Source organism: Mytilus trossulus, chromosome 10 (assembly GCF_036588685.1).
Source record: "Mytilus trossulus isolate FHL-02 chromosome 10, PNRI_Mtr1.1.1.hap1, whole genome shotgun sequence".
In the NCBI taxonomy this organism is placed as follows: Eukaryota; Metazoa; Mollusca; class Bivalvia; order Mytilida; family Mytilidae; genus Mytilus; species Mytilus trossulus.
In genome coordinates this window covers 20,014,212-20,041,448 of record NC_086382.1, presented here as the reverse complement: position 1 = coordinate 20,041,448, position 27,237 = coordinate 20,014,212, and the positions used below count along the sequence as shown (strand labels likewise).

The following is a 27,237-nucleotide window of genomic DNA, read 5'->3' as shown; positions in this document are numbered from 1 at the left end:
GGATGGACAGTTGTCTCTCATTAAGTTATTGCAATTATAATCTTGTTGCATTTTTCGCAATAATAAAAACATCACAATAATTTCAGAATTTACAGACTTGCTTGACATTGAAAATAGATACCTTATAACTAGCATGTACAAAGAATTGACCACAATGGATCTTATAAATATTCATAATATATACAAATAAAACAATTTTAAGTCCATAATTTAATTTTTATGAATGAAATAAACAAGAAAACAATTTATCATGTTCAGATTTTGTTCATGGTTTGTCTCAATATTTTCCTGAGTATACAGTAAAATACATTATTCCTCTTGTCCTTTAAACACTTTCTTTGGTTTTGAACTTTCAATCTTTGCCAGGATCTCTGCATATGTGTTGTTCATCTAAAAATATTAAGAAACAAAATTATTAACATGAATTGTCAAAAAATAATTGAAATGTAAAACTTTCTTAATTGTAACTATACCATGTTACTTTTTAAATGCCAATTTTACACTTTTTTTTTGTATATGCAATTTTTGTATATTTTATAGCTTGCTGTTTAAAGACAATGGTGTGAGGCTCTGTGTTAAAGACCATACTTTGACCTATAATGGTTTACTTTTACAAATTGTGACTTGGCCGATGGAGAGTTGATTCATTGGCACTCATACCACATCTTCTTATATCTATGAAAATCTAGAAAATGATCCTCTTTGTCATCCATCAAAAATTTTGAAAAAAGTAAATTAATAACTGGAGGCTCTTAAAAACCTGTGTCTCTGACCTTGGTATATGTGCATATTAAACAAATTACACAAATGAATTCATGACAAAATTGTGTTTTGATGATGGTGATGTGTTTGTAGATCTTTCTTTACTGAACATTCTTGATTCTTACAGTTTTCTCTTATCTAGAATGAACTTGGCCCTTCTGTTACAGAGGAGAATATTTTGTAAAAATTTACCAAAATTTATCAAATTAATGAAAATTGACTATATAAAGCAATAACTCCTTAAGGGATCAACTAACCATTTTGATCATGTTGAATTATTTGTAGATCCTACTTTGTTGAACATTATTGCTGATTACAGTTTATTTTTATCTATAAAAGTATTCAAGATAATAACCAATAACCGCAAAATTTCCTTAAAATTACAAATTCAGGGGCAGCAACCCAACAACCAGTTGTCTGATTCATCTGAAAATTTCAGGGAAGATATATCTTGACTAAATAAACAATTTAACCTTATATCATTTGCTCTAAATGCTTCGGTTTCAGAGTTATAAGCCAATATCTTCATTTTACCCCATTGTTCTATTTTTAGCCATTGTGGCCATCTTGGTTGGTTGGCCGGGTCACCAAACACATTATTTTAAAAAAGATACCCCAATGATGCTTGTGGCCAAGTTTGGTTAAATTTGGCCCAGTAGTTTCAGAGTAAAAGATTTTTGTAAAAGTTAACGACGACAGACAATAGACACTAAGTGAGAAAAGCTCACTTGGCCCTTTGGCCCAGGTTAGCTAAAAATACCAAACTCAGAGAAAAAATCAAAACAGAAAGTCTATAATCAAATGTCAAAATCATACACGCTCAAACACATAAAAAAAAGGATAACAACTGTCAGTGTCCTGACTTGATACAGGCATTTACCTTAAGTAGAAAATGGCAGATTAAACCTGGTTTTAGGAAATTAGGATCAGAACAATTTCCAGGATATTCAACAATTCTTGATACAAAAATTATGGTGCACATGAAATGTCTTATCACGGCAATAAAGACTTATTTTTGCAGAAATTTTATTTTGTGTTTTGCCCTTTCTAGTCCAATTCGCAATGATTTAATCTAGCGATTTTCAAAGGAGTAGGTCAGGTAAGGACCGATTTTGGCCTCAAATTTCAGGTTTTTCTGACGAAAGATTTTGACCACTTTTTAAACACTTAAGTGTCTATTTCATTTGAAATCAATATTTTTGTGAAAGATTTTAACTGATTTAGTCATTAAAAAGGATCTGATTAAAGCTCAAATATGAAAAATCTACCAAATATGCAGAAAAATTACACTTTTCAGATGTTTTTTTGTCAAAAATGAAAGTGGCCACATCCATGTTCATCCTCAACCTTTATATATGTTATGTATTATCATAAAATACAAAGTACATTTTAATATAAAGGATGAACACGAATGCAGCCACTTCGTTTTACACGAAAACCGTCTAAAATTTAACTAAAATGCTAGAATTGTGAAGAATTCAGTAATTTAGCATGACTTAATGGTGCTAGTACCTGATATATGTGCATTGTATTGTCAAAAACAGTCCATATTTATGTAACAGAAGCATTCTACTGTCCAATAAATAATTAAAAGTTTACATTTTAACAACTTTGTAAAACTGCTATATTTTGGGGCCAAAAAGGGGTCTTACTGGACCTACTCCTTTATTTTGTTTAGTTCAATTAGGAGAGATCCTAGTTTTACTAATCACAACGATTTATTTTCACGTTAATTTTCTACTCACGAAAAATAAATCGCCCACAAGAAATAGTTTGTTTACAGTAAATGGTTCAGCCATATAAATCTGAACAAAAAATCTAACAATTTATTTCTTGGAGCTAGAAATGATCACAAGGCAAAATCCTACAACCAAGTATACTGGACATGCCATGGCATTTATCAGTACAGTTTTGAATACTAGTTTATTTTAAACATATTTCATTGTTGAAATAATACATGACAAAAGTATTGGACATATTTACTGTCACTTACATGATCTTCATAATTACTTTTCATTGACCCAAGATACTGAAAAAGTTTCATACTAGTAGCACACCATTTTTCAGCCTCTTCATATCTACCAGAGCTGAAAAAAATGTCAGTTTTTATTTCAAAGTTTCTATTTTGTTAACTAGATTTTTTTTTAAATCTCAGACAAGGGAAGTCATTTTATTGCTATTATCAGAGGTCTAGATTACCAGATGTCTGAACTTGGAAAACATTTGCAAAGTAATTTTTAATTTTCCAAAAACATATGCCAACATGTCATTTTCATAATGTAATAAGACTGTTACAGAGACAAAAATCATTTACACTAAAACCATGACAGTGCAATATTCAGTGCATGTAGCTATGATTTGTTCCATAGACTCTAATAAATCTTTGAAATAAATGAAGTAGCTAAATTTCATAAAAATTATTTAGTCCAAAAAAAGAAAAGATTTGTCAGTGCATTTTAAAAAATATTTCACACTGTTTCAAGAGATAAAGATCATCTGACAAATTCAGGAGCCTCCCATTTTGGAAAAGTATAACTCATTATCATTTTGGTTTTTGTGTTGTTTTGATTTTGTTATGAGAAAGAATTCTGAAATCATTGATTATGCATATATCTGTTTAAAGTAGTGCATCTTATTGTACCTGTCCTAAGTCAGGAAACTGTTGTTCAGTTGTTGTTGTGAGTTGATAGGTAGTGCATCTTATTGTACCTGTCTTAAGTCAGGAACCTGTTGTTCAGTGGTTGTTGTGAGTTGATAGGTAGTGCATCTTATTGTACCTGTCCTAAGTCAGGAACCTGTTGTTCAGTGGTTGTCATGAGTTGATAGGTAGTGCATCTTATTGTACCTGTCCTAAGTCAGGAATCTGTTGTTCAGTGGTTGTTGTGAGATGATAGGAAGTGCATCGTATTGTACCTGTCCTAAGTCAGGAACCTGTTGTTCATTGGTTGTTGTGAGATGATAGGAAGTGCATCTTATTGTACCTGTCCTAAGTGAGGAACCTGTTGTTCAGTGGTTGTCATGAGTTGATAGGTAGTGCATCTTATTGTACCTGTCCTAAGTCAGGAACCTGTTGTTCAGTGGTTGTCATGAGTTGATAGGTAGTGCATCTTATTGTACCTGTCCTTAGTCAGGAACCTGTTGTTCAGTGGTTGTTGTGAGATGATAGGGAGTGCATCGTATTGTACCTGTCCTAAGTCAGGAACCTGTTGTTCAGTGGTTGTTGTGAGATGATAGGTAGTGCATCGTATTGTACCTGTCCTAAGTCAGGAACCTGTTGTTCAGTGGTTGTTGTGAGATGATAGGGAGTGCATCTTATTGTACCTGTCTTAAGTCAGGAACCTGTTGTTCAGTGGTTGTCATGAGTTGATAGGTAGTGCATCTTATTGTACCTGTCCTAAGTCAGGAACCTGTTGTTCAGTGGTTGTTGAGAGTTGATAGGTAGTGCATCTTATTGTACCTGCCCTAAGTCAGGAACCTGTTGTTGAGTGGTTGTCATGAGTTGATAGGTAGTGCATCTTATTGTACCTGCCCTAAGTCAGGAACCTGTTGTTGAGTGGTTGTCATGAGTTGATAGGTAGTGCATCTTATTGTACCTGTCCTAAGTCAGGAACCTGTTGTTCAGTGGTTGTCATGAGTTGATAGGTAGTGCATCTTATTGTACCTGTCCTAAGTCAGGAACCTGTTGTTCAGTGGTTGTCATGAGTTGATAGGTAGTGCATCTTATTGTACCTGTCCTAAGTCAGGAACCTGTTGTTCAGTGGTTGTCGAGAGTTGTTAGGTAGTGCATCTTATTGTACCTGTCCTAAGTCAGGAGTCTGTTGTTCAGTGGTTGTCATGAGTTGATGGGTAGTGCATCTTATTGTACCTGTCCTAAGTCAGGAACCTGTTGTTCAGTGGTTGTCGAGAGTTGTTAGGTAGTGCATCTTATTGTACCTGTCCTAAGTCAGGAACCTGTTGTTCAGAGGTTGTCGTGAGTTGATAGGTAGTGCATCTTATTGTACCTGTCCTAAGTCAGGAACCTGTTGTTCAGTGGTGAGTTGATGTGGTTCATAAAGTGTTTCCTTGTTTATTATATAGATATTCTGTTTGAATGGTTTTACACTAGTCATTTTATGAGGGCTCCTTATAAATTGCTGTTAGGTGTGAGCCAAGGCTCCTTGTTGAAGGCTGTACTTTGACCTATAATGGTTTACTTTTATAAATTGTGTCTTGGATGGAGTGTTGTCTCATTGGCACTCATACCACATCCTTTTATATCTATGTCTGAAATCTGCATTACAATTTTCTCATTCAAAATTTCTAAATAGCAGAATTGTTTAATATGCATTGTCCAGATTTACACTTTTTGTAAGAAATAGTAAATTAAATCAGTCTAAGAATCAGATTTTTTTTAGCCTCATTAAAATCAAACCCTTTACATAATATGTAAATTTCTTTTAATATAAAGCTGTACAAGATACCTGTAAAAATTGATTCCACAGTTCCAAGCTTTGGTCATAAGCCATAATATTTCTATTTCAGGAAACTGCCCCTAAAAAAGAAATATGAAACCGTGGTTCATTTTAAATTTTAAATTTTGAATGGGATATTTTTAACATCAAATATATTATGTGGAATAGAAGACATTTATTCTTGTTATTTAGGATTCTGTGAGAAATTCTTCTGTGATGTTCTTGATGTTCCACTTTCACAAGTTGTTAAAACTATTTGTATGATGTCAAATGTCTTGACTTTTAGTACGCTTTAGAATTACATCAATTAAATTAATGCAGATTTACGTATCACTTTTTTATTACAGAAATATCTATTTATGCAAAATATAGGCCACAACCATAAGGCCAATTAAAATTATTTGATAGATTTTCCTTCACGCCAGTCCATCTGAAATCGTCCCGCCCCAATTTTTTTATTTAAATATTTTATAATTTCTGGATTTTATTATTTTCCATTACCGGTAACTGTCTATAGTTTCGTTGCAAATTTCTGATTTTCATTTTTCTTCAAGTTATCTTACCAAAATGATGAGTTGACATATTCCGCTACTCTATGATGACAATTCATCTACTGAGAATAGAGATTGATTACAAGAAGGGCATGAAATATTCGGGTTACTAGTAATACAATGGGTCCAAGAACGCAAACCTTGGTATGTCACAATTTATGTGATTAGAAAACCGTGGATTTTTTTTCATTTATGCAACAACTTTGTGTCATGAAATTTGGACTGTGAAAGATATCCAAAGCGCAAAAATCATGGAACACATTAGTAAAACAAGAATGTGTCCCCAGTAGACGGATGCCCCATCCACACTATCATTTTCTATGTTTCATGGACCATTAAAATAAGGGAAAATCTCTGATTTGGCATTAACATTAGAAATATCATATCATAGAGAACATGTGTACTAAGTTTTAAGTTGATTGGACTTCAACTTCATCAAAAACTACCTCGACCGTAAACTCTAACCTGAAGCAGGTCAAATGGACTAACGAACAAACAGATGCAAAGACTAGAAACATAATGCCCATAAATGAGGCATAAAAAACATAACTAGATTAAAGAATTGACACAAGCAGGAACTTGTTAAATCTATGACCGTATATTGAGACTCTGAGTTGAAAAAGTGGACAAACATCTGCCATCACAATCTGGCATAACTCACCTGTTCGTGGACAAACATCTGCCATCACAATCTGGCATAACTCACCTGTTCTGTCTTATGGATAATTTCAATCACTTCTACAAAATAATTCCAAGCCTCATCTTTTCCACTAAGTTCTACTCCACTACTCAATGCCAGCTGGATCAAACTATGGAATAACTTACTGAAATATGTCATAGCTCATAATTAGAACCCTGGTTTATTCAATACCTTCATATACTCCTTAAATTAATAATTGAGATGCAGAAAATATAAACTCAAGTTCTTTATACGTTTATAGTCTATCTTTAGATATGTGAGAATGTGTAGTGATTTTTTTCAATATCATTCTTTTGCACTTTGTAACACATCTCCTCCTTTATCGCTTAGGGCCTCCGTGGCCCAGTGGTTTCAGTAGTCCAACTACTGTATCACAAGCATATCAACACAGAGGTTGTGAGTTTGAATCTTGCATGCAACAGGTGCACCGGACTTCAATCTTAATTGACTAGGATTGTCAGATTTTCCTACTGGAGTTCTCAGCAGCTTCCCCCACAAATAAAGTCACTGCCACATAATATAACAATAGTGCTGAAAGTGCCATTCAACACCTATCAATCAATCAATCAACCAACATTCCTTCAACAGTTCATCCCCCTCTTTCTATCCTTTTATCAGAAGAATATTTCCAGAGCAAATATAAATTTTACCATTTATCTACAAAAGGTTAAAAGTGTTTTCAAGAATTGATGAGTTCAACAAGTTACCTGCATCTGATATAATCTGGCGTTGGCATCTGAAGATGTTTTCTGATGGCTACTTTCAATGCTCTGACGCTCATACTTTTATTTTGTGCTGGTTCTTCAACTGCTAATGCTGCAAAATACAGAAATTTGTATATGAAATAAAATAAACAATTTTAAATGCAATTCTATTGTAGAGTAATACAATGATAACAGCTTGATGTGCCTATGGCAGTGTTTGTACCAAGTAATGAAACATTAGTGGATGGAATATTAAAGGCCTTCCATCAAAGCAGTTTTCACAGATTTTGCAATAAAGATCAAACAATAATGTGTCCATAGTACATTGATGCCCTGTTCGCATAATTATTTCTATCTTCAGTGGACCGTGAAATCCGGGTCAAGAGACTAATCTGGCATTGAAATTAGAAAGATCATAAAGAACATGTGTACTAAATTGATTAGACTTTAACTTCATTGTAAGCACTGAAGGGTGAAGATTGTGATCATTTATCAGTGAGAAGTAAAATTAAATACATGTATTGCATTGTCAATAAAGCATTGGTTGTAGTTGATTCAACTAAAATTCGGGACAATGGGAGATAACTCCAATTTTTAAAGATAACCTTAAAATGACATCATTTATATCTTTAGAACAGATAGTAGACTCCTGCACCTTGCAAAAGTTATGTAACTTTTTTGACAGGTGTAACATCGTTTTGTTACTTGAATATATCTGAGCATATATTTACATTGATAAATTTCTGTCAATGTTCATGGATAGGATGTATAGAATGTTATGATCAATGCACTATATTTTGTGTATCAAAAAGGTAGTGATCAGCCTTGGAAGATTTAGATATCAAGTCAATAACATAGGATTTTGATTGCATTACATGCAATCTTTACCCAAAAACTATCTTGACCAAAAACTTTAACCTGAAGCAGGACAGACGGACTAACAAAACAGAACAAACGCTCAGACCAGAAAACATAATGCTCTTCTACTATCGTAGGTGGGACTTAAACAATATCTCCTCTTATAGATTGACCTTCAAGACAGATGCTTAGTAGATAAAGTATATCCAAAAGGAAATGCTCATGTACAGGTTTGGTTCTAGATATCTGAAAAAAAAATCACTAAAGTCTATAGATACAGAATTCTTACAATGTCATGAATGGAAATATGATCTTTTTCATCTTTAAACTAAATTAGCATCATATTTAATATGTGAATTTGAAAAATATTCTGAACTCAAAAATTAAGTAGTTCTACTTTCACTCATTCACCCCCAACAGTATATTCACACTGCAACAGTGATGAGCCAATATCAGCCCCAGAGCATTTTTATCTAATTAACTTTTCTACTATCAGACGTGCACATGCATGATATTTACCTTGATTGCTATTATATAGTATAATTATCCAACATTAATAAAAAAAAATATCAGTGAATAAAGAAGAAAAAATTGTCTTTCCACACATAAATGTTATCAAAAAATATACAGAATAAATCACATATTTATCCAGGTAAGTAAGAATATTCCAAAAATATTCCAAATAATTTGGCATTAAAATTAGAAAGATCATATCATAGGTAACATGTATATTAAGTTTCAAGTTGCTTGGACTTCAACTTCATCAAAAACTTTAACCTGAAGCGGGACAGACGAACAGACAGAGAGATGAACAAACAAACAGACGAACAAACAAACAGCCCACAGACCAGAAAACATAATGTCCCTCTACTATCGTAGGTGGGGCATAAAAATATATGAATCTCAATGAATATATCCTCTCTTTACAAGAACAACTGTGGGAATAATTTTCTGTGGCATGGCCTAAAACATTCTGTGCACAAATTTACTTTACACTGAGCACACCCATTTTTGGGTTCCTTTCTAATTTTATTTTGTGAGCACATTTTGCATGTCTTCTTCTTTGGCATATTTTTTATCTAATGATATTTTGGTTGGAGTACTGGTCTTGGATCGATTGACCGTGAACTTGTCCTAGCATTTGGTGAGCTAGTTTCATTCTAAACTCTAGCTGAGTCATTTGTCGCGGCTTGTTTTTTTTGTGTCACTATTTGGTGATAGACGACTCCCTCATAAGAAGGTATGAAAAATACTGATGTCCATAAGGAAGTTGAAGAGGTATTTCCACCATTTCGAACACTTTCTAGAGATGTTGTAGGTAGACCTCAACTGATCTGCATGGTCTCCCCTATTCATGAACATGTTATAATGTTTGACTGAGAGAATACAGTCCAGGTGCCTCTTTGATGGTACCAACTTTTTGCTTACAATTGATTTGTCAGGTTCAACAAAACAATCTGTTGATAATAATTTTATGTTTTTCTTGTCCCTCCAAACTGTTACTCGCATATGTAATTTTTTGCTTTATAACAAACTGGCCATGTTCTTTGAGTTTACGGTCTAAACCAGCAGGCAGTCCTTTACGGTTTGCTCTATTAACGTGCCACACGCACAAGTACTGTGGTCCTATAAATTTATAAATAAATCTGGTGAAGTGAAAAAACTATCACAGTAAAGATGATTACCGGACCCAAACACAGGGGTCATAAGATCAAGAACAACTCTTTTGCCAAGGTTTTGTTCTGGGTTATTGGCTGTCTTTCCAGTATAAACCTGAAAGTCATTTATGTAACTTTTAGTTGGATCTGCTCAAACCCAAACTTTGATCCCCCTTCTTGTAGGCATCAAGGGAACATACTGTTTGAACCCAAACCTGTCATCAAAACTAATCATTGCTTCGTCAATGAATACTTCCATAAACGGTTTGTATTTTTGAAGGTATTTATCACAAATTATTTCGAGTATTGGTCTTACATTGGCCAGTTTATCATGTCCGGGGTTGAAGTCGGGTGGATTTTGTGTGGCGTCTGCCCCATGGAGATATCTTTGTAACTCCTCATATCTGTTTCTTGAAAAATTTTCCTCCAGACTAGAAGCATGAAAAAGTTTATCTTTGTATCAATACATATCCATATTGGAGACAGGTACGATTCCCATAACAATCTGACCCCCTAAGTATGCTTTGATTTCATCACCAATTTTCATTTTGCCTCCCATTTGCATAAGCATTTGTTTCTGTTGCTATTTCAGATTCAAGTCTCTCCATGAAAATAAAATGAATCAAAGAGAATGATTGCTCTTAGGGATACAATTTCCATTGATTTCATTGATATTAGTATTAATCTTAAGGGTGCAAAAATTTCAGCAAAATTTAAACATTTTTTTCTTCCTTCCAAATTTTATTTAATACTTTATTAGTTGTTACTCTATCATATGGTACAAAAATTAACCAAATAAATCAATTCGTTTTGGCCCCAGATGACTTATAAAATGTATATATGTCATTGAAAAAGCTCCAAATATTCTCCCTTTACAGCAAAAGTGAGAGAAGGTATCTCACTTCATACCTCATCACCTATTTTCTTACGTGATTCTAGAAAGAACCCCATTTCTAATTCATTAAATATTAAAATTCCTTTAGGTCAGTGAGCATGACTCCTCTGTACACGTTCCTCTGTTTAAATTGACATCGCTTTTAATATAATTCGAAGTCTATTGACGGAACTGGTTAATTTTTTCTCGACGTATTGTCATATTTTAATTCTAACATTGACAGGAATATAAGGGCGACAACTTGAAGCAATAATATAGAAAACTCCATTTCAGCTGTAGGGTGTTCTCGTTACACTTTTACATTATTGCCTACTTTTTAAAAAATTTAAATGTTGCACATGATTTAAAATTATGCAACAACAATAACCTTCATTGCAGACAGACATAGAAATGATCTCTTGAGTTTCAAATTTATCAAGAGTAGGGAATCCAGAGCAACCATTCAGTCTGATACCCCTGGAGGTCAAGAAAACTATACGCATGTGCATACCTAAACAAGCAAGGACGTATATTAAATGTTAATCAAACAACCTTGATGGTTCTCCATTTCTTTATGGAAGTTCAATATCAAATATCATTTTCATAACGGTGACATATAAGAAAAACTCTACTTCAGTTCTTATCTGACAGAAATAGCTTTATTGGAATTCAGAGAACTCTCGCATTTCATCAAAACTGCAGAATTCCCTCTGTGGCATGTTTCTAAATATATAAAAACACTTAAAATAAATACTGATTAATTCTGATTTTCGGTGTTGAAAAAACACGCATATAAAAGAGGGAAATATCGAAACATTAAGGTTACTAGAAGAAAATAATAGGAAAGTTGTTTAAATTAGGTCAGTTTGTTTGTTTTTACCTTTTGAAGCAAGACAATATTAAGAATATGAGATGTTCCTCAATATTTAGAACGAAATGGTTGACGTGAGGGCATGGGCAGAATTGAAAAGGAGTCAATGATAAGTCTACAGATTGCTTGATAGCAATTGTATCCCAAAAAAATCTATCTCTGTCTTTTCCTAGTCCATTTCAGTGGTATACCAGGCCTTGGACCTGTAAAATCATTTATTTGAACCAGGCGAAATTCATCATCCCATCTTGCAATTCGGCAAGTGCAACATTGTCATGATTGCTATTAAAACCTTCATTTTCATCAGAATCGACGTCTGAAAATTCATTATCAGAATCAATAATTTTCAATGCATCAATATGCTGTAAATATCTTTCTTCTGTAGCATTTACAAATGTATATCCCTTAATTCAAAGCCATCAAACTCACTATCACTCTTGTTACTATAAAAAATTTCAGCCATTGTTTCAACATTTTTATTGAAAACTGCTCATACACAGGTGTAACAAGAATGTCTAAATACCGCATAACCTTTGCACTTAAAACAAATAAATGTCACACAATGAAACATTAAACCCTTTTCTATTGGACAGTATTCTTTAAATTCTGGAAATAACCAATCGGAGCAGTTCTTTTAGAGTGGTGTCGACCACGAGAAAAGACGCAATTGGCCATTGAACCAGGTAAACAAACCACTACTTTAGTCGTTATTGGCCTGTGAGTGATATATTGTTATCAAGACTACAGGCGGGATTGGGACTTACGAATTTACAAAAAAATAAAAAGTGACTGCAATGTATCAAGTTTTCCAAAGCATATCCACTTAAATCTAATAGACATTCTTATATTGTGGAATATTTACCAACAAAAACAACAGTTTTTTACAAACCTGCAATGGTTTCAAATGTTTTAGGATCTGGATTAGGAAGTTTCAGTGCTGTTTCTAAAATCTCTTCAACATGCTGATCCTTCAATTTTACTCTAGCTTCAAACTCATACAGCAACAGTAAAATCTCTGTTGTGTCTTTTGTTTTACTTTCTGAATAAAATATTAGGCAATAAAAGCATTTTGCAAAATACTGAAAAAAACAAACTATTTCTTTAATTATCTCATTAACTCCAATGAAAACTAGGCAGAAGAGCAGCAACTTTCAATTTCAAAGTCTTCCATTTGAACTGGTCAAGAAATAACCTCTTCACTACCTGCACTGAAATGTATAACATAGCTATTCTTATTTTTGACAAGACAAATTCCACACTGCTGGAGTTTTACAGTTTTTTCTTCTTTTTTTTTTTTAAAGTCATTTAATGCCATTTCAAGGCCTTTTATGGCTCGATATGTGGTATGGGTTTTGCTCATTAATTATGAAAGGACAAATATTGACCTATAGCTGCTGATTTCTTCATTGGCGAGTTGTCTCACTAGCAATCATTTATTTTCTTCTGTGAATTATCTCTACATTGTTTTAAGTTAAATAGTTTAATCCAGTACAATGCACCTACCTGCTGCAGATAACATATTCAACTCAAGCTGGTTACAAAGTCTTTTACATTCTTCAACATTACATAATGCATCTTCAAGGGCATTTCTCTGAAATAGAATTAAGTCATTAAAAATTTCATCTAAGCATGATTATTTCCTTGAAAATTTTTCAAAGGAAATGTATAACATGCATTAACATCTTAACCTTATATGAATTAAAAGCAAAATATAAATGAAATGTAAAAAAATAAATTGTACCTTTGTTGACGCAAATATTTACAACTAATGTGTAAAAATTGTCATCCAAGGGCAATAACTCTTATAGGGAGTCAACTTATACAATTTCTGTCATGCACAATTTTTTGTTGATCTCTTTTTTCAGATCAATTCTGCTATTTTTCACTCTCTTCCAATCTCCTATAGTTTCGTACAAAAAAAAAAACGATGAGGGTAAAAATCTTCCTTCAAGGGAAAAAATACTAAGGAAACAACTAATGAGTTTGGTCATGTTAACTTATTTAAAGCTCTTGGAATTTAAACACAAGTCTGTTTTTTACAATTTTTATAAACCAAATTTTGACCTGGGAATCAAAGCTAAACAGTTTAAACAAGACCCTTTTCTTAACAGATTTCAATACGAATTCGCTCAATTTCCTTAAATTGCTAAAAAGTAAAATAATGTTACTTCTATTTTCATTAGTGCATCCTATACTATGTAAGTACCTGTTCTTGTTCATTTAGACATTTTCTTGCCACTTGTAAACTTGCAGCAGCTGCCATTAATCTACAGGTTTTCTGTCTGGTCATCTGATTTCTGTCCTCGCCACTCAATGCTGACAGCTAAAATATACTTTAGATAATAATAAGAATGTTCCAGAAAATAACATCTCAACTCTGACAACTTACATTCAAAATAAAATTTTCTATTATCTCCCCTTTAAACTACCTTACTAAAATTATATACCAATATGGACTCTCCATTAAATATATGCTAGGCACAGAGAGACCATTTTAAATTCACAGTGATGGGTGTTATCAAACACATTTTTTGTACTATGAAAAAGTCAGTGAAATTTGAAATCTGTCTCTTTAGTTAATTACCCTATTTTCCGGGGGTTGCATATCATGTACATTTACCTCTTTTTATCCATTCTTTCAAATTTTGAATGATTATTTATAGTTTTCATAGGGCAAACATCATTAAAGATGTAGAGGAAAATAATGTAGTTTTTAGCTCAATATTAGAATCTTGACAATAATAACAGACTTTTTTTTTACCTGAACTGATATCAGAAAAATAATCTCACCTGGCAACACAAAGTGAATAAATCCCTCATACAATGTGGTTTTTCCTCACTTTGCAACGCCATGTTCCAGGCTGAAACAAATATTTTTTACTATGTTAATTTATTATTAATTATTGTCTTATGGGTTTGCACTAACAACATACAGACATATGTTTGTGCCACAAGGTGTTGGATTGCTGTCCATTGATGAATTGACCACATCTCCTGATATTCATTTTAGAATCTTAATTACTAACATTCAGGACTTTGCACAGAACTATAACCTTATAATTTCAAGTGTAAAAATATAGAAGTGTTTGTAAACAGGAGGTTGAAGAGCAATGGATGTGAAACACATCACAAAGTATAGATCAGATCGAATGCTCACAAGATGAAAACACTACACAGACAACATCATTTGTAGTCTAACAGGACACATGGATAATTATCATCTTCCTAAATGTGTAGCAGTTGGAAAATACATCAATCTTTTGTTTTGCTGATAACTTTATGTTTTATGATTACCAGAATCTTTCTTGAAAACATATAATCAATAAAAATCCTAAGGACTGTTCCATTCCAACATAGACAGTACAAAGGGAAGTAACCTTTTAAAATGGGATAACTACACAGACTCAAACAAGTGAAACTGCAAGCTACTGCTCACTGATGATACCCCCGCCGCAAGTGGATAATATTAATAGTGTAAAAATATGCAAGTTTTTAGTAAACAGGAAGTTGTTGAGTGATGAATCTGAAAATGCATCACACGGTAAAGCTGACTTATATAAATCCTGAAACCAAATTTCAGAAATCCTTGTATTGTAGTTCCTGAGAAAAATGTGACGAAAATTTTCAACTTGGCTATCATGTGTAAAATCATACAAGTGTTTGGTAAACAGGAAGTTGTCAAGTGATCAATCTGAAAACGCATCACACGGTATAGCTGACTTAGATAAACACTGAAACCGAATTTCAGAAATCCTTGTATTGTAGTTCCTGAGAAAAATGTGACAAAAAATATTCATGGGACGGACGGACTGACGGAAGGACAGACAGAGGTGAAACAGTATACCCCCCCCCCTTTTTAAAGCGGGGTATAATAAAGAATTTCACTTTAATACATATATCACTGTACTTGACATTTACACATATAGTAGAGATTTTAAAGAGCCTTCCCTGGGTCTCATGTATGTTTTTATGGAACAGCTCCTATAAAGAATGTACCAAACATTAAGTGCAAGGTCTATAAGTTTTTGCAACCACTTATTCCTATTGCTTAAGTATTAAAAAAAAGAAGATGTGGTATGATTGCCAATGAGACATCTCTCCACAAGAGACCAAATGACACAGATATTAACAACTACATGTCACAGTACAGCCTTTTTCAAATAGTAAATAAATATACTTACAGATCTTCATGAACCAGTTAGCTTCATTGTTAAGTTGCTCTGTTAAATCTTTTCTTTCATTTATCAACTGTAACAGCTTGTTGTAACCTAAAACATTAAATGACAAAAAAATATTGAAGATTTTAAGAGACATGTGTCGCTCAAATTGCACCATTGTAAGTTTTTCTACAGATACAATACTATATATTAATTGCAGTGGACATGACATGTTGCAGTGGACATGACATAGCATGCTTTTCAAAAGTGGATAATCTAGGCACTAGAAACTAAGTTAATAACTTTACAATGTAACTGTTATCACAAAATTCTTCTTGGTTTATCTACTAGATAACAAATTCTGCCTTCTCTTAATTTAAAAATATTCTTTATTTTTTGCAATATCAAAATGTTTACAGTGAAAAGATACTACATCCTCCTGCCCAAATAAAAATTAAAAAAAAAATAAACTGCAGCTTCCCGCCCAATTTTTTTTTTTTTTAAACTTCAGCCTCCGTCCCAAATAAAATTTAAAAAACAACAAAAACACCAAAAGAACTTCTAATTCTCAACAATGACAATATAAAACATTTTTCAGGCAATCAATTAAATATAAACAAATCAACAAGAATCCCATGCATATATAATCTACTACCTGTCCTTATATGAGTAGTTATATTTTCAATATCAACACTGAAACAAGAATGTGTCCATAATACATGGATGCCCCACTCACATTATCATTTTCTATGTTCAGTTTACTGTGAAAATGAGATCGAACCTCTAATTTGGCATTAAAATAATTAGAAAGATCTCATCATACATGTGTAACATGTGTACCAAGTTACAAGTTGATTTGACTTTAACTTTATCAAAAACTACCTTGACCAAAAACTTTTACCTGAAAGGGGACAAATTATTGGATGCACAGCCCAAAAACCTAAATGCCAATAGGGTAAGCCATAAAAATAGAACAGAAACTATTCACCTAAATTGAATTTGTGATAGAAAAATAAGATTAAGAAATAATTGTCATTCAAAAATCACAACTATTTACTTTTTACATAAAACTAATCATGCAAAAAATAAAAAGTTCACAATCCACAATCATATATCTCACTTTGAATACTCCCGACACTTATTTGTCAGATTTGACATTTAGTTGAATAATTTGTCAGTATTCTAATAGTGCCTAAATGTTTGTGCTCTGTAATGGATTGAATTTAATCATTTATCTTTTGCTTCTAAAACTTGCATTAATAATTTTCTTTTAAATATATACAGACTGTCATTTCAATTATTCTCAGTGTTACAATTTTTTGTGGTCAGAAGAAAATCTTTTTTGTGAATACATATTTTAATGAATTTTACACTTAAATTTGTGGTCAAGTGTACAAGTGTATGCACGAAAATGGAAAATGTTAATATTGAACACTGATCCCTTATATTTTAGTGCAAGTAGAGAACTCTAGCCTTTTGCTGACCAGTATGTCTTCTGATTGTTCCAGTACTGTACTGATTTTTTGGTGGATATCAATATTTTGTGGATTTAGGAAAAACTTGCCCTTTTCAAAGATATTTTATTTCGTAGTTTTGCAAAAGTCTGCATACAAGTCTACAATTTTTTTTTAAATTCATTGAATATTCAAATGTGTGGTTCACCTGCTTACATGAAAACTGGTATAATTACTATCTTGCAAATTATAATGAGTCTACAGTATGTTCTACAAGATTGGCATTTCTTTGTTCCATTTCACTTACCATTTTTCTTCTGTTTCTCCTAGTTTTATTCTAATCAAACACCTCAGGGCTGTTAAAACTTGTAAATGATCTGGACTTGTGTTAGCCAAACATTCTAATGCTTCAGATGCAGTTGACTGGTGATGTTGCTGCAAGGAAAACAAGAATTTGTCTATAGTACAAGGATGCCACACTTGCACTATCATTTTCTATGTTTAGTGTACCATGAAATTGGGGTTAAAAACTCTTAATTTGACATTAAAATTTGAAAGATCATATCATGGGGGACATGTGTACTTAGTTTCAAGTTGATTGGACTTTAACATCATTAAAAACTACCTTGACCAAAAACTTTAACCTGAAGTAAAACAGATAGAAAAACTGACAAACGAAACGGCGTTTTGCACTTGCGCCGATTTTTTTACAGGTAAATTACAGGTGAAAAAATATAAGAAGATGCGGTATGAGTGTCAACTAGATATCATTGAGATGGGAGCCATCTCTGTGGGCCCCGCTGTCAATAAAGTGTGGTAAATAAGTTGTATGGATAATCTGATATGAAGCATTATTTGAAGTTATTACATAGTCTCATGTGCGATTTTATTCTAAGATTTTAAGTTAAAACTGATAAATATTCTCAACTTACTTTCATAGTATAATAGTGATATGACTGCATGATGTGAACTCATTGTTGACTACTCTAAGGTGACTTCTGGATATGTGGATTGATGTTTGAACAATATGTTTAAAGGTGCTGCCCAATTGATATTTGTCACATATTTTTAGAATTATGCCTTCAATATATTAACACCCACCAAGTATAAAGTATGAAATAATAACGGTTCTCGAGAGGTAGAGCGGACACAATTTGTTAAGAACAACGAACGGATGGACAGACCGACGGACTGACCTTTGACCTAGGATGCATACATTATGACACATTCTCTGGTGTTGGTTAATATATATGTTAAGTTGAAAATGTTTGTCAGGTATAAAGTATGAAATAATAACAGCTGTCCTCTCAAAATATAGTGTGGATCAAATTTGTTAGCGATGGACAGACCAACAGACCGACAGACCTTTGACCTATGAAGTGGTACATACATCATGACACACCCTCTGGTGTTGGTTAAAATGGATGTCAAGTATAATATTTGAAATCATAAAGGTTCTCAAGATATAGAGCAGACACAATCTTCACAACAGAACACGGGGTTGTCAACTGAAACCAAAGTTTTTTTGACGTTGACCTTTGACCTAGGAAGTTATACATACATCACGACACGCCCTCTGGTGGTGGTTAAAATAGATGACAAGTATAAACTTAGAAATCATAACGGTTATCTAGATATGGAGCGGACACGATCTTCATCACAGGACACGGGGTTGTCAACTGAAACCAAAGTTTTTGACCTTGACCTTTGACCTAGGAAGTTCTACATACATCATGACACACCCTTGGGTGTTGGTTAATAATCATGTTAAGTATTAAGTATAAAATCATAACGGTTATCTAGATATGGAGCGGACACGATCTTCATCACAGGACACGGGGTTGTCAACTGAAACCAAAGTTTTTGACCTTGACCTTTGACCTAGGAAGTTGTACATACATCATGACACACCCTCTGGTGTTGGTTAAAATGGATGTCAAGTATAAACTTTGAAATCATAACGGTTCTCAAGATATGGAGCGGACAAGAAAGTGTTACGGACGGACGGACAGACGGACAGACGGACGGACAGACGGACAGACGGACAGACGGACGGACGGACGGACAGACTGATCACTATAGGGCAACCCGCCTTAGTCGGCGGGGCCCTAATAAGACAACTCTCTACCCCAGTCATGTTATAGTTGTTTATTCTTTAGTTTTCTATGTTGTGTTATATGTACTTTTGTTTGACTGTTTATCCTTTTCATTTTTAGCCATGGCGTTGTCATTTATTGTCGATTTATGAGTTTGACTGTCACTCTGGAATCTTTCGTCCCTCTTTCATTTACCATTTATCAACCTCTTCCGTAAACCAGTTGTACAAATGTTTTGAATTGTCAATCATAACATGTATATAACTGTTGTCCTCTTCTCACTACGGGGAGGTGGAAGTAGGGTTTCGAGCAAGATAAATCAATATAAAAGCTATATATTTACATACTTTAAAATCGAGAAGTAAAAACCTAAGATAAAAGCACTCTGTTAATGCTAAAATGAAGGATTCAAATCCATTAAAACGGAATACATTCAAATCATAAATGTGTACTTGTTGAGTGTATATGCAACATATCTGATATATTCCTATAATTGTCGCTATAGTGTCACTCTTTTCTTTGTCTGGCTTACGTACTGATGCAAGCATTTCTATAGAGTTCGCATTTTAACATACATTACGGCCTGGATTTTATGACAAAATCTGTAAAAACATATCAGTTGGGGTGCAGCTGCTCAGAAATGAGGTGGATAGCGTTACAGTGTGCATATATATGTACTTAAGTCTGTAGGCTAAGAATGTAAGACATTTGTAATCAGAAGGAGCGTCAGACATATTGTCAAGCATGAAGTAGTCATTGATTTCATTTGGGGGAAGGAATGGTAACCCGAAACTAGAGGCTCTCAAGAGCCTGTGTCGCTCACCTGTTACTGTATTTACTGATGTCAGTCATCTTGGTTGGTAGGTGGAGTCATTAGACACTTTTTTTAAATAGATACCATAGTAATGATTGTGGCCACGTTTAGTTTAATATGGCCCATAGTTTTAGAAAAGAAGATTTTTGTACAAGTTACAAAAATGACGAAAAAAATTTCAAAATTGACTATAAAGGGCAATAACTCCTTAAGGGGTACTCTTACAATTTTTATCCTGTTGACTTATTTGTAGATCCTACTTTGCTGAACAAAATTGCTGTTTACAGTTTATCTCTATCTATAATAGTATTCAAGATAATAACCAAAAACTGCAAAATTTCCTTAAAATTACCAATTTTAGGGCAGCAACGAGTTGTCAGATTCATCTGAAAATTTGCGAGGGGATAGATCTTATTCTGATGGACATTTAATTCTTGCAAGATTTGCCCTAAATGTCTTAGTTTTAAAGATATAAATCAAAAACTGCATTTTACCACTATGTTCTAATTTTAGCCATGTCGGCCATTTTGTTTGGAAGGTGGTGTCATCGGATAAATTTTTTAAACTATATACCACAATGATAATTATGGCCAAGTTTGGTTTAATTTGGCCATGTAGTTTCAGAGAAGAAGATTTTTGTACAAGTTACAAAAACTGATGAAAATTTGTTAAAAATTGACTATAAAATAACTCCTTAAGGGGTTGATTGACAATTTTTTCATGTTGACCTATTTGTAGGTTTTACTTTGCTGAACATTATTGCTGTTTACAGTTTTTTTCTATCTATAATAATATTCAAGATAATAACCAAAAACTGCAAAATTTCCTTAAAATAACCAATTCAGGGGCAGCAACCTAACAACAGGTTGTCCGATTCATCTGAAAATTTCAGGGCAGATAGATCTTGATCTGATCAACAAGTGATGAGAAAAGCTCACTTGACCTTTCAGGTCAGGTGAGCTAAAAATGGGATAGCCATTTACCAATGATGCTTAATTTGTCTGTATACTCTGTGCTCAGCCCATGTAATAATATTACCTTACCTGTAACTTACTTGTAAATCCAATTAGGAGAAAAAATAAAATCGGCACAAATGAAAAATTGAATTCGTCGCAAATGAAAGAATGAAAATTTTTCAAAATCAGCGCAAATGTCGCACAAATGTTATACGTCCATACCAACGGATCCATACTGAAAAACAAAATGCCTCTAGGTGGGACATAAAAACAGGAAACTTTTTTGTCAAAAAAAGTCTTTTCCAGAAATTAAGTATTTGGCATTTGATTAGAATATTCAGAACTGTTGATTAGTTAGTTTCATACTTCTCAAGGCAGATTGTTATCAGTCATTCTTTAGACAATTAGTTTGTGACCCCAACATAATTTTTAAAAAAAATTCCAGGTATGCACACAGAAGTATCACAGATACTAATAGATTATCGTTGATCATCTCAACAAGACTGATTTTTCTCACTTGAGCCGGGACTTCGAAAGTGAGAAAAGCAATCAAGTTGAGATGACCAATGATAATCTGTATTTTCATAGTGCATAGCTTATAAGGGATATTCTGACAAATACCTCAAAAGCCATGTGTGCTGCCAGACAAATAAGACTGTGTACATCTGTATCTTCTGAACTGTCTTGTACTGCTATTTCACACATCTTATGTAAGGCTTGCCTTGCTTAAAAAGAAAATATTTATGTCGACATGATTTGATAAAAATGAAATATTTCCCAATTATTAACAAGACTTGAAAAAATGGTGCAATAGTTCTATTCTTTCTGGTATTAATCCAGAATCTTATAAGGGCTGTTCCAGAATTAAGCACATGGGAGGCTTTTCTTTAAGACCACCAACCATAAAATAAAAGTGTTCATTTTACATGCAGTTCTTACAAAATTGTAAGTAGTTTGCAATCGCCCATATTTTTTAATTTCAGTGAGTCTTATTTTCCCACTTGCTAAGTATTTGAAACAGCCCTTTAAAGCAATGACACTTTTAAAGAAACAGTTCTAAAAAAGTACATGCTTGAAAATTAATGTCTGCTTTAATTTTCTCCATGAACATTGCTACAGATCAAGCTGTTTAAACCTCATAACTTTTATTCATTTCACTTTCACATAACATGAATGAATCAAAAGATTTTTTCTGATTTTAATAGTAACATATGAGGAATTAATTGTTGACTGCTTCATTTAGCAACAAAATTTTCAGGTTCAAACACTGACATTGGATGGGAATGCTCTGTATTTTCTCATATATTTAAAGGGATTTTAATCATCATTTTCAAACAGTGAAACCATTTTGTGAGGTTTATTTTTTAAGCCAACAGGAGTGCAAATGAATAATCCTTTGTCCAACAAACAAGAATGTGTCCATAGTACACTAATGTCCCATCCACACTATCACTTTCTATGTTCAGTGGACCATGAAAATGGGGTAAAATCTCTAATTTGGCATTAAAATAAATCATAGGAAACATGTATACTAAGTTTCAAGTTGATTGGACTTCAACTTCATCAAAAACTACCTCGACCAAATACTTTAACCTGGAAGGGTCAGATGGACAAAAGAACGGACGGATGGACGAGCGAACAGAAGCACAGACCAGAAAACCTAATGCCCATAAATGGGGCATAAAAATCAAGTGTTTAGTATGCTGTCTCATAGAAGGTTACCTTACATCTTCTTTTGTTTATCAAAGATAACCAGAAACAGGTCACTTCTACAAAATATACATGCTAGCACTATAAAGATCTATGATTTCTTACTATAGTAGTTTGCATTGCAGCTATCTTTTATTCTTTTTAACTCATAGGAATGGACATTTTAACCAATTCCTATATCATTTGATCTCTGGTGGATAGTTAGTTGTCTTATTAGCAAGCATATCACATCTCCTTATGTTTATACACCATGGATAATCATGCTATCCTAATACAAACCATTTTCTACATCAGAATCTGCTAATGCCAACTTGTACAAACTAAACTGTGTGTGTATTGATCCAGGGTCATGTTTCTCTGCTTCACTCAGTGCATCTAATGCCTGTACAGTAAAATGATAATCATCTTATAAAATCCTTTCATCTTTTTGTGTATTCAATTTACAATTCAAGCTACTTAAATGATGTGGGTTTTTCTCTGAGTAGAGTAGTTGGGTATAATGTCTTAATCCAAGGTCATTCAAATAGCCTAGGAAAAATGGCAAAAAAAAGATAGTCTTAGGTCTTACAATTTGAGGCAGTTTCCTAGCTTCATCTGGTAGATTGTAAAAATGCAAATTTTCTCTTTAGAACCACTAATAATATATCAGGCAAATTTTTCTCTTATCAATATTTATACCACACATAATATATCAGGATTTAAAACGTATAAGGGCTGTTTCAGGAAAAAAATACAAAGGGTGGTTAGAACTCAGAAAAATTATATTTACCATGGTAGAGGATTATTTCTATTATTTGTATTGTAAAGGAAAAAATAGTTAAACTTTTGTGTGGTGAACCCACAAATCAAAAATCCTTAACCTCAACCCCTGGCATTCTTTTTCTGAAACAGCCCTGATCAGTCTGACAGATAATTAAGATTAAAGCACGGTAATGAGGGTACAAGTCTGACAGATAGTTAGGAATGAAGCACAGTAATGAGGGTACAAGTCTGACAGATAATTAAGATTAAAGCACAGTAATGAGGGTACAAGTCCGGCAGACAGTTAGGCTTAAAGCACGGTAATGAGGGTACAAAACCTGTCAATTAAAGCACAGTAATGAGGGTACAAAACCTGTCAATTTTGATTCCAATAATTATGTTGTAAATAAGAATCTTTGACAAAGCTTGTAAATGAATGTTATCCTATAAGGTTTTAAAACATTTTAAATTTTTGCACTTTAACCAATGTTGGTTAATTTTTTAAAACAATTCAACATTAAAATAGTTTTAAAATTTGCTTCAACTTAAGTAACAACATGTTTTTCCAATTATACCTACCTTCTCATTGAGTTGAAGATACATGTTACAATTAGCTCTATTTCTGTGTAGCTTAGCCAGGTTTTTGTCACCAATTTGTGAAGTATCATACAGACTTAAAGAATAATTGTACCACTCTAATGCAGATTTAAAATCTTTTTCCTGCAAAGAAAAAAGAAAATGCATGAATATTAATGTAGCAAATCCATTCAAACTCAACTGAGAAGAATCTCTATTTTTAATAAAAATTGGTCAAAATATTTCAACCATAAATATTTTCCCTCTGTTCAATTAAACACAACTTTGTGTAATTTTAACTTAATGAAATTAATTATATTTTAAATACATATACCCATTTGCTATTAAGTGCATGAACTATAATAGCATAGTTGCCAAGTAACATGATATTCCTGTGTAATACAGGCTTTTTCAACTGTTTACACACACAGATTTTTTCACATGGCGTGTACACCCTTTTTCGTTTTTTTTTGGTAGTTAGTGATATCACTATTCACAGGTTTTTTCCTTATTTGGCGATAAATATTGAAAAATTGGAATCAATTGTTTGGATGCCATATTGTTTATTTTTCTAAACGGACGAACAGCAAAAGATATTAAGTAGTTTGTGATTAGTTTTAAAGATTTTGTGACTTTCTTTCAAATTCACTATAGGAGGAAGAGATCGCTTTCAGGGCCTGTACCGTTGTCTAAAGAGCCGATTGTTAAGTGGAAACGATGTGTACGTAACAAGATTCAAGATTTATAAATTGTATTTTCAAGTTTCAGTTTAAATGATCGAGTAACAAGTAATGCATTGCGCATTCTATGTTGCAATGATATAAACAGTACATGTGAGAGGAGAAATACAATGTAGCTATTTGAATAAGCATTTAACATGTTTATTTAATGGAAATCAAATTATAAAACATTTTTCTTTTGCAATTTCAGTTTCAAATCTAGCCAACAGATTTTCCACAGGCCATGGGGATAAAAATATCACAGAACTGTTGGATCAGCTCTCATAGTACCAACTTTCTACTGATGAACTATCCAGTTTTGACCAGGAAATAGCAATGGCAGAGATAATAGATGACATTTTACATTGCCGAAAAAACAAACCGTTATGACATTCTTTCAAAGCTTGATAAAGCTAATTACGTTCAGTCAAATATCAAGTCTTACTGTTGGAGAGCATTTTCGATTATAAAGAAATTGACACTGAATTCTGATCAGAACTTGACAATGTTACATTTATATTGCGTGCTGTTATCAAATAAATGTAACTTGAAACTGGCAGTTGTTTTGAATATGTGCATAGTGGTTTTGCTTTAAACGCAACATAACAGACCACTGTTGAAAACAATGAAATTTACAGTAGAATATATATTGTTTTTTTATATTAACAAATTTGTATAATGTTAAAATTATGAACATTACCACATTGAATTTCATATTAACAAGAATGTGTCCATAGTACAAGGATGCCCCACACGCACTATCATTTTACATGTTCAGTGAACCATGAAATTGGGGTCAATACTTTAATTTGGCATCAAAATTAGAAAGATCATATCATAGGGAACATGTGCAAAAAGTTTCAAGTTGATTGGACTTGACCAAAAACTTTAACCAAAACTTTAACCTGAAGCGGGAAGAAAGCACACATGGACAAACGAACGGACAAACAAACAGAGGAACGGAGGTGGACAAATGAACAAACGAACGGAGGCACAGACCAGAAAACATAATGTCCCCCTATTATCGTAAGTGGGGCTTAAAAATTCCACATCTACGTCAAACGTTTTCACACACTTTTTGACATATCCCATGATTTCCCATGTCAGAGCTGTTGGCAAGTATGTAATAGAACTATTTTCAATTTGCTGTATAATTTTGGCAGATAAGATATCACAGAAAAGGAATTATAACTCCCACAGTCAGGAATCTATTAAGTTTTCAATAATGTTACTCTGAAATGTTGCCAATTGAAAAGTAGTAATTTGGTTGACTTCTTAAATGCTATCTGTTTCATGGAAAATGATAAGACTACGGTATTCTCATGGGCTTCAAACCATTAAAACAGAAAAATTTAAATAAAACCTTAACTCTTAAAGTCATATGAAACCTCAAATTAAAAACAAATGATGCATATGTTTTTTAATAACTAAATGGATTATTAAACTTATATACATCAACTTTTTTCTGAAGAAAATTCTTCACTTTTTCCACATTTAAAAAAAGTTTACCTTTTTTTAATTGCTTGCTTTCACCGACATATTTTCGGTATGCATGTGATTTCAGCATGACCCTTGTCGTAAAAATCTGATGATTGCAATATGCATGGATCTGTCATTTAAATAAACTATTATCTGATTTATATGTTAAACACATGCTCAATATCAATGCTTCTTTGTTGATTGTTTACTATAAATTGACAATCAGTAAACTACAGCTTTAAAACATGACAATTAAGTGGCTGCCATATTTTCACACAATAACAGGCAGAGAGAAAAAAAAAATTACTATTATACAAAATGTTTGTGTAAACAATTATAATATCGTGCACAGAAGACAAAGTTTATGATATAAACATGCATTGGTTCAAGAATTGGATTAACTTTATTTTCACCAGTCACTCGTTTCATATGACTTTAACTAATGATTCAATACAAAATTATTATATTATTTCAATCTGACCTCAAAAGCCTCAGCTGCTTGTTCCCATAATAAGATATGAAATCTTTTCAGCACCTCCTTGTCCAAAGGATTTCCTGTATTGTGCCCTACAATAAATACAAAATAATTATTTCTTAATACACAACTTCAAAATTTTCTTTCTTACAAAGACAGTAACTTTAAACAAGAATAATAAATTTTATACAACACCTTGAAAAGTAAATATTAAACATTTATTTCCCGTGCCTGAGAGAGATATGAAGATTTGTTCACCCAAGAATATTCATATTTCACGAGGGCTCTGCTCGAGGGAAATATGATTTTTCGAGGGTGAACAAATCTTCATATCTCCCGAGGCCAAGGGAAATGAATGTTTTATTCCACTGCCTAAGCTTTGTATACTATCTGAACTTCAAATATTAGTTTGCATACCGGCATTTTTTCAGACTTATTCGCTTGTTTTTATTACTGAACACGACATACATATTGATAAACAGTACGGATAAACATTGATTATTTAATAAGTCTTTTTGTTTTAACATCTGAAATAAATTTGAACACGATAATGATATTTGCTATTGCTATTTAGAAAATAAGAAGCTCAAGACGTTATGTTCATAAACCGCGAATAACGTCGCACGATTTA

The 27,237-nt window shown here is 33.0% G+C and overlaps 1 protein-coding gene across 1 annotated transcript in view; it reads right to left on the bottom strand.

Moving 5' to 3' along the window:
- Positions 1-206: 206 nt before the first annotated feature.
- The window catches only part of LOC134687027 (testis-expressed protein 11-like), a 54,891-nt gene continuing 27,860 nt past the window's right edge, over positions 207-27,237 (bottom strand). Inside the window, exons 14-29 of the mRNA XM_063546952.1 lie at positions 26,613-26,698; positions 23,937-24,077; positions 22,896-22,998; positions 21,528-21,631; positions 17,348-17,475; positions 16,242-16,279; positions 15,611-15,697; positions 14,220-14,290; positions 13,636-13,752; positions 12,933-13,020; positions 12,319-12,468; positions 7,172-7,280; positions 6,471-6,588; positions 5,223-5,293; positions 2,756-2,849; positions 207-390 (exon numbers count right to left, since the gene is read on the bottom strand). Of these exons, the coding sequence (XP_063403022.1) occupies positions 310-390; positions 2,756-2,849; positions 5,223-5,293; positions 6,471-6,588; positions 7,172-7,280; positions 12,319-12,468; positions 12,933-13,020; positions 13,636-13,752; positions 14,220-14,290; positions 15,611-15,697; positions 16,242-16,279; positions 17,348-17,475; positions 21,528-21,631; positions 22,896-22,998; positions 23,937-24,077; positions 26,613-26,698 (1,586 nt within the window). The 3' untranslated portion in view covers positions 207-309. The remainder of the gene's footprint in view (positions 391-2,755; positions 2,850-5,222; positions 5,294-6,470; positions 6,589-7,171; positions 7,281-12,318; positions 12,469-12,932; positions 13,021-13,635; positions 13,753-14,219; positions 14,291-15,610; positions 15,698-16,241; positions 16,280-17,347; positions 17,476-21,527; positions 21,632-22,895; positions 22,999-23,936; positions 24,078-26,612; positions 26,699-27,237) is intronic.